The following is an 11,162-nucleotide window of genomic DNA, read 5'->3' on the forward strand; positions in this document are numbered from 1 at the left end:
GCGGCTGCCTAGTAAAATGACACCCTAACTTTAATGGTTTACTGGTACCACCACGCGTCGCGGGAACGCATATCCACCTTTTGAGCAGAATGTAACATTTAAAATGGAAATTAGGCAAAATATCTTTTTTTTCAGACAGGTAATAATTATCATCGGGAAGTCAGGGACACCCCACTACAAGTGTGCTTGTGACAGTTGAGAATTATTATCCGAACAGTATCTGTTAAAATCCGGGTTAATATTAAAACGTCACCGTGATTAAATGTATACGATGTGTAAACTTCAACATAATAGTCAAACTTAGGCAAAAATAGAAATCATTAAACCAAATCGAGTCCGATTGCTGTATATGTTCTGGGAAGGTTTTTAGTGAAAACTAATAATGATAGTCTCTTATGCTAATCATAATCTAATTTTGCTTATAAGGTGTTAAATATCACTATTTATTCAATCGGCATGTAAGCTTGCTGGACTACGGACCATGACGTAACAGTTTACTTGTATCTTATGTTCAAAATACTTTGACCAGCTGAATATTGCTCATGTATTGAAGCAAAATAACCCTACGGAATCTTGTATTGTCGTTATATACATATGTGACATTTTGACAAATTTTGAAACTAAAAGTTTTATTTCTCTTTTCAACAAACAAACCTGACATTTTCTCTGCAAGTATATGAAGAACGATTCTCTATCGATGGATGCTGATAATATTATAATGCACTGAGACTAGTAACGTCACCTCACATCAAATCAGCATGTTCTGATGGAAATTCATATGTTTCGTCTGTAGATGACTTATAAACTTTTCACTTTATACACTAACACTAACACACTTTGAAGAAAGTCACGGATAGACCGAAAGCTTTGTTAGGTATAGCTTAATTTAGTGTAGAAAGTAAAAATTGAACTGAAAATTAAACATTATTATTATTACTATTATTATTATTATTACCACTCTTGCAACCCGAGGGTTGGATAATTAGAATCATTGCATCATAGTTTAATTAAAACCACTAGTGAATAAAAATAAAGGAATATTAAAAGACATATGTAAACAGATTTAAAACAAAATGACTAAAATGCAAGGTTAAAAAATGAAATAAAAGTCTATCAGTTTATTTTGAAACTTGTATATCGCACTTGTTAAAAAGTCACAAATTAAGTATAAGGAATCAGCATGTTGTTTATGCTTATCATTAGCATTGACAAGCATGATGGCGATAAGCGTGTTAAAATGTGTACGTATGTTTTAGATAAAATAGACAACACTAGAGTTAGTGAAGAGGTATCCGTGCCATGTAATGAGAGAGCTCATTGTGATACTGCACTCGTTTTGTACAGATAATCCGCCCTCTAGATTATGACACATTTACGTCACGTTAATTCTAACCTATATGAATCAAATGGAATGCGGGTTGAAGAAAACCCTCTAAACTCCAGGGTGTCACATAATGCCTGTGTTCTCATCCTCGGTGCATTCCGCAATCTCGTCATTATCAGTTTCCTATCTTAGCTGAAGATCTTCCGCATTTTCGGGATAACTGCGACCTAATTTTACATTGTTCAGTTTATCTGTGACGTCATACTTAATATTTAGGCGCTGCAGCCTGCAGCTGCGACCTCTATTTGAAATCAATTCTTATTTATATCAATTACTAGTCAGAATGAGAGATAATATTTCAAAAGCCATGCCAAATGGGACATTCAGCTGACTGCGCCCTAGATGAAGGAGAACGTGAAATGGGACATGTTATGGTTGATTGGGCAGACATGTTGTTTCCGAAACATGTTTGAACACTTGAAACTACGGATGATGTCACAAATTCATGTCTAGATATTGAGATCTTCGGCGACCTTAATCCACGCCCTTACGTTAGGCTAACTGCCATAAATGGGATGATTGATAGCGTAGGGTTTTGATGATAGTGAATGTCGTCCAGACAAAACTGCTAACGTAGAAAAAGACGTAGTGACATTTTGAACAGAAATCCATCACACTAAAGAAGCGCTGAACAGAGAGAATATTTTCAGTAATACTTGCAATATGATATCAGAAATGTCAGAGGAATCAACGCGGCATATTTTGTCCGCAGACGCCATCCAGGAAGTAAATGACGACACAGAAGCAGACGATAGGCCGGAATCTCCTGCTAGGCTCAGCGTTCAGGCGGGCAACACGTACCAAGTGCCCCAAATGACGTCAAAGGAAGAAGATCACCCGAAAACCATGCGTACCCCTTCAATGGCAGAAATCTTTGGCAACAGGAAAGCAACATTGGCAGCAGCGTTGTTGCTGCTTATATACTTTCTCGTCTGTCTGTCCATGCGCGTTTCCGTCGCTACAGCCGGAGGTTTCTTTCTGTCACATTATTTGAGAAGCATGAATGCCACTTTAGCAATAAGTAATGCTTTCTTTGATAAATTGATTATGCTGGGTGAGTTTTATTGTCGTTTTCACATCAACTTCATTCAAACTTTTCTTTTGGTTCTTATTTTTGAAGAGCAGTACACTACACTTGAGACGGTGTATACTTTTATACGTGGTTCGTATCATACAGTTTGAAGTCAAGGAGGTCAGCATTTCAGATCGCAATATATAGTTATGTACATTATCTTTGCCGAGTTTATCTCTATCTGATTAGATAACATGTATAATAAAGCTTAAACATCACTCATTCAACGATTAAAGGGACAATAACTCTATATTTCACAATAAAAACATTGTGAACAACTCATAGAAATATAATATATTCTGTTGTACAAGAAAAATGGCAGTTATAGCTATTATTCTGATATCTGAGCTTGTCTTTAGGCCACGTGACCTCCACTGATGGCTATACTCTGTTATAATCTCTTAAGAGATTTTAACAAAAAATCAAACTTTTTCGAAAAAATACCAAGGACTAACTTTGAATGTAAATATGGATTCATTAACCACTGGTAAGTATGGAAAAATTGTTGTTTACTCCAGGAAAATTCATTTTTTTGGCCAAAACGAAGAGTTATTATCCCTTTAACTGTAATATTAATTCGAACGGAACTGCCATTAGACAAAACTTTCCATATTGGAGATACTTGCCTTTTGAAATTATAAAGTCTTGGCCTCTAACATTCTGCCACAATCTATTTATCAAGATTGCTTTGAAATCAGCCATTAGATACAGTTTTCACTTTCTTTCTTTCTTTAATATAAGTTGATCAATTTATTTGTTCGTTCGTTCGCTTGTCTGTCCTACCGCTCACTTATTTATTTATTTATCTATTTATTTATTGTTTAATTGTTTGTTTGTCAGTTTCTTAGTCTGCTTGTTTGTTTATTGAATTGATTGTTTTTTGGTTTGTTTGCTTATCGAGTTTTTTTTTCATCTCTCCGGTTACTATCCAGGAGCTACTAAAAGCTTTTCACTGTTATGTGGTCTTGCAGCAGACGTCTGGTTCGGTCATTTCTTCATGATTATATTTGGATTCGTGGTGTCATTTGTGGGTAAGAATAAAACATGACGTCACCATTTACAAGACTGAGTTACGTCAGCATTCGATGATAGCCATGCAATGTGCGTTAGATCTTTACACGGCAGAAATGAGCTTTCCTGGAAATTCCGCAATGTTTCCTTTATCACTCAGTTATGCCATATCTACAAATTACGAAATGTCTTGGAAACATGCAGAATGTTTCGAATTTTTATGGTTAAGAGTGAAATTCCTCATTCTCTATCTGCAAAGCGAGAGGGATTTAAAACTAGAAATCTTAGAACTCGAACACGGTTTATGGATCGTCACTGTGTGATCTGTTTTGAATAGGTACTTTTTTCTACCTTGGTGATTAAAGATAAACATTGTTGATATTTCTAGAAAAATTAAAGTTTTGCGATATAAAGGTCTAACGCTCATGGTGTGCTTTTAAGAAAAAGCATGTTGGTATAAAATGTAAAGCGGTGAAGAATGTTGGAGATTTGCATTAAAAGTCGTAAAGGATAACTAAATAATCGGTAAGATTTAGGATTCGGGGAATATGGTGAAAGCATTAAAAGTGTATCGCTATGTTTTGGCGTTCACGTTGCCGCCATATGAAGGTGAATCAACATTACATGTATAAATCAATCTTTTTCGTGGATTTTTTTTTCTTTCAAGCTATTTGCTTGTTTTTACTGCAATGCATATTGCCAATCTTCCTTTTAGGTTTGCTGTTTGTTGGTGTCCACTTTGCTCTGCCGATAAAGGTCTGAACCTTTTTATGTCTTTTTTTCTATTCATATAGAAATGAAGCAAAACATTTTCTATTCTATTAAAATTTTTCAGTTGCAACATATATATCTGTCTTGGTTAATTGAGTCAAGAAAACTCTCATTGAGATGAGCACAATACGTGGAACGGCCCACATATTCCACGCATCAATACATATCTTAAAATATGTAATGTGTTAACTGGCAAGGGATGAGGTAGAATCTAATACTTGTGGTGTGAAGGATTCTGGTATCTTAATGAACAGGTGTTCCCGGTGGTGGCGAAGGATCTTGGATTGACGGGGTTTGTGTTGTGTGGCCTTGCCAGTGCCTGCTTCTACCCCGTTTTCCCTGTCATAGGTGCAAATTATTTTCATCGCCGGAACCACAAGAACGCGTTCCTGCACTGGTAGGTAACTCGTGATTTACCGTATGTACTGATATTACCTTAATAGTGTCTGTGACGTACTGGATAGCATGTACTTTACACAAATATAATCTCATTGGCTGGATTTCCCTTCAGGGGGGCGCACAAGGTGATTTTTCATAGAGATTTACACAGGTGACGAAGACAAAGATACTGTAACATGTAAGACACAAAACGCAAAAATCACACAGCCAGTTTGGCCAGTTTGGCCTGTTTTATTTATGTTGAAAAGGAAAAAAGAGAGACTTAGAATCTTTTATTGCATTGTCTTGTCCCTTGTAAGCCAAGTGCTTGTACTAATAAACGTAAACATTTTTACCATGAAGTAAAATGAAGCTGGTTTTTGTTGTTTTTTTGCAACAAATTTTGTTATTCATGCAAATGCGGTGAAGTGCCAATGAACCATTAAAAAACTTTTTGGGAATTTATTACTATCTTGCACCGTTCACATTGACGACGTTTTCATTGTTGACGTATTCTATGTGCACTGTCTCAACTAAGTTCTTTTATAAGAGCGTCCATTTTGAAAATATATATTTAAAAAAATTTGCCTCCCTTTTTCTTCGCTCAATCATTCATTCCTTTTTTCGTACATTTGTTTTCGTCTATTCTTTTCTTTCTTATTTTTCTTTCTTCCCTAAGGCTGATATTTGCGGAAAAATTGAGTGAAACCATCGTCAAAGTGCTCTTCGCTATACAGTATCTCTACCACGATATTTACCAAGACTCGTGGCAAATGTTCCTTGCCGCCCCAGCAGCGACTATGCTGGCCTTTATATTCTTCATGGTTGGCAAAGGGTCTTGGCCAATAACTCGTAAATCAGGTAAATACCCTAAGTCATATAAACGACAGTCAGTCGCTTGTCTTTGTATTTTTAACGAAAAAGAGAAGTGGACAATAGCTCGTAAACAAGGTAAAAATCTTTAAAGTCATAAATAAGACACAATATACAAGGACAGCAATTTGATGAAACATTGTGTTGATGTCGAATTGTTCCAAAAACAAATCAAGTGCAAAATAATCGCCCTCTTTCGTTAGGAATGTTTTCATTTCAAATAAAACGCGGATATAAACGACAATATATATGAAATCATCGCTTTTGATTTACAAAACACAATAAAACTGATTATATAACATCATTAATAATGTAATGAAATGGCAATGTCATGCACCTTGCATACATGTATCACATTCCATTATCAGGCCTTTATAATTTGTAATGATAATAACGGTACACTGATGTCTGATTCATAAATTTTATAGGGAGCCAGTTGCTACGTGGAGTTCGAGCTACCATAGAACGGTTGCGAGGACGGCAGCAATCCCCTCGTCAATCTTACCACGGCCTTGCGGGGAACAAGTCCTCCTCCAGTTTCCACTACATCGGCGAAACCAAAATGTTGATCAACATTTTACTGGTTAACACTTGTATACTTTGCGTAGGAACAGTCACGATCCAGGTGAGGTATCCAGGAGCGTTTACAAGAGTCGACCCGTTTCAGAGTGGGTCAATGTCTATTCAGTCATATCGATTTTAAAGTTCAGAATTTCAACTTGCCTCGGTGTCCTGGCATATTAAAAACAGAAAAGGGGGACACTTTGCTTTACATGTTTTCGCTGATTTGTCTTTTTTTAGTATTTTATTTATACTGTATATATCTCAATATATACCTCTCAATATATACTGAGAGGTGGAAGGGGGAAACTCAAGGGCATATATTGTATGTTTACAAGATGGCTAAAGTTTCGAGTCAAGAATGCCCACGTTTTTTTTTTTTTTTTTTTCAGACAAGCGCAATGTTTCAACTGCAGGGTGCCCAGTTAATACATTTATCTAACACTACCTACGACGACATCAACCCGGCTTACATGGAAGGTTTCACTGCTTTGACCCTTCTGATCGTCATCCCTGTATTTGCCTTCGTACTCAGCCCCCGGTTGGTGATAAAAGGAGGGTTTTATTTTGCTAGCTATTTTAAGATGGGTATGTATGTATGCTAATTTGGTTAAAATGTGGGAAAAAAATACTACCATAGCGATCTAAGATGGATATGTATGTATGCTAATGTAGTTAAAATGTGGATGAAAAATACTACTGCGATCTACATATACTTTAAATTTTAAACCATGCCCAGGAAACACACCAAGTTGGTTTCGCGTGTACAACGAGTGTTTCCTGGCAACCGGCTGGTATCCTAGCTACGTGCAGTTGGAACATCTTTATGGCTGCTGCAGTATATTAACGTTGAACAACAGAGCCTTGAAAAAAAAGATCCGTATTATCTGACACGTAGACTTTAATTGCCTATTTCATTAAGGATGGATAACACTATTGGCACACATATTTGAGTTCTATACATTAAAACCCATATTTTAACATTTTTGGCAGCGTTGGAAGGTTCTGTTATTGACACATCTAAATGTGTTTAAAGTTTAAAGACATACATTTGTTATACTTCTACAGGGAACAAACTAGGGATTTTTGTTACCAAGGTATATCCAAAATAAAATCGTTGGAAAATAATTATCTATACACCAGTTTTGCAGATCTAAATTTACACTTTTGCCTTTCAGTGTTCCGAAATTTACCAGTTTACATTTCCATCGCCTAAAAGCGTAGAAACTCATACACGGATTTAAAAATCGTAATTTTGTCACTGGTTTGATATACCTTGGAGTCAGAGGGAAAATGATCAAATTTTCAAAAAATTTTAAAAGTGTTTTTTTTTTTTTCTTACACAGGTGTAACGCGCAGTGTATTCCTTTAAATTCATTTGACAGCTTGGAATATGTTACGGCATCGTACAAACTCTGTCTTTGCTTTCTTTTCTCTTCTCATGCAGGTATTGGGATGGTGTGTGGCAGTCTTTCGGTTGTGGCCTTTATCCTATTACAGCAGTATATTGTGGACATGTACCCTGACGGGGACAAGACTGGGTATGCGCTGTTCTATCAGGTTCCACAGTACGCCCTGGTCAGCGTAGCTCAGGTCACCCATATAGCAGGTGCAGTATCGTTATATGTCAACACATGGATTGAAATTTTACTTAGAAGAGTAACAGTGTTATTCAGTTACTTGTTTAATCGAAAGGTGAATGAATTAATGAATTTATTAACCGATGAATCAGTTAATTGTCTGATTAATCATCACAAATGAAGATTAAGACCCCATTCCCATAGATATTTAGATCGATCTATCTCCCTGGGGAGTCTCATTAGATTGGTGTCAGCTTAACAAGCTTAAATATGTGTCCCGCCTACTAAAAGCTGTAAGGGGATAATTAACTATGGTGCGCGCTCGGCTGACTGCAATTTAGCGTGAACCCCCAGGGATTTAGGTCGATCTAAATCTAAATCTCTGGATCGATCAGAATCTCTGGGAACGCACTCTTAGATAAATGAATAGATGTTGACAATCAATGTACGATGCGGTCCTTTACATGTCCCATACCTTATGTTTCAATTGGACACTTCTCTGTGATGCTTTAGATAAAGTGACATCACGGCAATTTTTATCTACATAGTGACGACATTGCGTTTTTCATCTGCATCTTCGTTTGCGCTCTCATCATCTGATTAAACACATTGTAGATTTCGCCAGTGATGAACTTCGTCTTTGTCGTCCTTGTAGTTTGATAAAGCTGTCTAATTTTCTTGTTTTATTTTGCTATTTTAGGGACATATTAAAGTTTACGTTTTGTGGATGACTATCTCCATATTATGTATGTTGTGAAACCTAAAAAAGATTCAGATCTGGTACGATGTTATTTTCACTTTCAGCGTTGGAATACAGCTACCAGGGTGCGCCACAGATGCTGAAGTGTGTGTCCGTTGCCATCTACGAACTAGCCATTGGACTCTCATTCTTCGTCACGCTGATTGTCGAGAAGATAAACCTAACCAATGAATGTAAGGTTGATTTCGATAAACCTAAATAAACCTGAATACGATACAGTCCCTGGCAAAGAACGCCGTTTTTTTTTTTTACCTTTGTTAAAGACTTCAACCTGGGGGAGGGGGGTGTATAAGCCTGCATGTCAGTTGTACAGTGCGCTGGTCCGTGTATTCATGACTATAATGTAAATACACAACTATTGAAAAATATGCATAAGTCATGTCTTTAATAAGTTTTCTGAATATCTAACACGTTTCATCTTTAAACAAAGGTTAGTCTTCAATTTAAATGTATTCATTTGTCTGTTCCTTTCACTTATTATCATTATATCTCCCTGTTGGTGTTCAGAACTTGAGAGCCCGTGTAACAGAGAGTCCTCCCTCCATTAGATTCATACATGTGAAGGCTAGCATAGCACCAGTGGATCGAAGTCTAGAACGCGGGAACTCTCTTCTACCCTTTATACCCCCGTCACACTAGAGGAGGAATGAGCAAGAATGCCGTCTGAAAGACAATTCTTTGTGCGTTCCTGGAGCATTTTAAAAATTCCGAGTGCATTCCAAATATTTTTACCCATTCTTGTGGCCGGCCCGAATGTTTTGCTCACGTTAAAATCTTTCGAAGTGCATTCCAAGTGGAAAATTATCGAATGGCATTTGAATAGTATTCTAACTGAACTATGACTGCATTCTAAATATTCTCACAGCATTCTGACAGCATTCGAAACATTATGATCACATTCGAGGAAGGACCGAAATGGCAAGACACTTCAAATCCTGCTAGAATGAGCCAGAATGCAACTCTTATGCATCTCGATCCTATTTCATCCAGCAATCGAACTACACTCGTACGGCATTCGAAGTGTATTCTAAATACTCTGACTGCATTCTGACAGCATTATTGATATTCCTACATGTAGTTTTCCAACTACATTCGAGCTGCATTTGAGAGCTAATACAGCCGAAATGTGCACGAATCAGTCTAGGCGGATTCAGGCTCATTCTGAGTAGGCCTATTCCAACAGCATTCTTACAAGAATTTAGGTCAATTTGAAATTTCTTCCAGAATGAAGTACGAATTTACAAAATTCTTCATTTGGCTGGTTCTGTTTGATTCCTGAATCCGAATAAGTGTGACGGGGCCTTTAACAGAGTCATAGAGAGTTTTTTTTTTACTAGATATTCATTTACTGTATATTTAAATGTGACATAATCACTTTTTATTCAGGTATGCATCATCGCGCATTTCATCGTGAACTGTGGGTACAGTATGCCGAAATCACTGTTAAATTGTTGGCAGTAATTCACTCTTGGCAATTATCTAAAATTACATTTTGAACCAATTGTTTTTCAAATATACATATTTCAGCAAGTCGGTTCGACCCATACGACGCAAGAGATGATAGCATGGAGTACACCATGACAATATTCCCACTGGTTGTTTCCACACTCGGCGCATGCGTGTTTCTCGCCCTGGCGGTGCGGGCGTACCGTCAATACTCTGGAGCCTCGAAACAGTACAGTCCGCGGTACAACCAAGTCCGATATGGGAGTATAGTGGTTGGCAAGACAGGCAATAATGAAAACGCCTCGTAAATGTGGATAAATCAAAGAAATACAATACACGAACAATGTGAGTGACTTTGCAAAATCTACACAGAGTGCGTAACGAACTGTACACCAATACGCACATAATACACGCCAGTAGGCCTAATATATTTTAATATAATTTGAAACAAGTATTGATGTCATTATGAAATTGACATGTAACATTAGGCATTGCAAACTTTGTTTTTGTAACATAAGGCATTGCAAACTTTGTTTTTATTTTAACTTAAAAGTTAAAACTTAAAAAGAGGAAACAAAGCTGAGCTGTGTTGAAAAGCTGTGTTGAACATTGAATTCGTGCAGTTGAACGACGTCATTCGCACTGATGAATAATATGAATACATTTAGACAGAATATGAGCTTGATTTTTTCTAAGTTTGACGACCAGTTTGATTGACGTGATCTATCTATATTCCTTGTTATCGCATGGTGGGGACTAAGATGAAGGTTGGCACATTGTGGGGACCAAGATGGAATGGGAGATTCGACGTTACCCCTGTAACCTCCCCCCCCCCCCCCAAAAAAAAAAAAAAAAAAATCATTTCAACACTTTCACTTACCTATCGAGAACAAACAATTTTTTTTCATTCCCATGTCCTTCATGTTATTGTATCAATTGCCTTCGCCAAATGTTTTATGACGCACATGATATTCATCCTTTTGAGCACCTCCTTTAGCAAACCCCTATTAAACCCGGTGTGACAAGAATGGTAGTCCTATAGCTTTAACTTTAGTTTGGGTCCCATTATTGTTAGTAGAGGTGAGAGTTAGTCGTATTATTGGGCTTAGTAAATTAGACGAATGTTACCTGTACAAAGTGATGGAGAAGGAACTACGATCCCTAGCGGACTGTTTTAAACTATGTTTTTTTTTTTTTTTTTTTTTTTTTTTTTTTTTTTTTTTGTAAATTGAACGCCAATTAAATGTTTCGAATGACATTGGGTAGAATTTTAGGGACCGTAGTTAAGAGCATGTAGCTTTTTTGTATCACTGAATTGTACGGCGT

The 11,162-nt window shown here is 36.9% G+C and overlaps 1 protein-coding gene across 2 annotated transcripts; it reads left to right on the forward strand.

Moving 5' to 3' along the window:
- The first annotated feature begins 1,321 nt into the window (after positions 1-1,321).
- Positions 1,322-10,688, forward strand: LOC106171303 (solute carrier family 15 member 1). Of its 2 annotated transcripts, none has more exons than XM_013551591.3 (10): positions 1,322-2,438; positions 3,389-3,487; positions 4,183-4,223; positions 4,493-4,635; positions 5,296-5,477; positions 5,918-6,114; positions 6,443-6,638; positions 7,498-7,659; positions 8,435-8,563; positions 9,918-10,688. In XM_013551591.3, the coding sequence occupies exons 1-10, from the start codon at positions 2,048-2,050 to the stop codon at positions 10,142-10,144; spliced, it is 1,767 nt and encodes a 588-aa protein (XP_013407045.3). In that variant the 5' UTR covers positions 1,322-2,047; the 3' UTR covers positions 10,145-10,688. The 2 variants fall into 2 exon arrangements, with proteins under 2 accessions (XP_013407045.3, XP_086868165.1); XM_087012039.1 differs by lacking the exon at positions 9,918-10,688 and adding an exon at positions 8,898-9,726.
- The last annotated feature ends 474 nt before the right edge of the window (positions 10,689-11,162 follow it).

Source organism: Lingula anatina, chromosome 4 (genome assembly GCF_051362555.1).
Source record: "Lingula anatina isolate TDL-2025a chromosome 4, LinAna3.0, whole genome shotgun sequence".
Lineage (NCBI taxonomy): Eukaryota > Metazoa > Brachiopoda > Lingulata > Lingulida > Lingulidae > Lingula > Lingula anatina.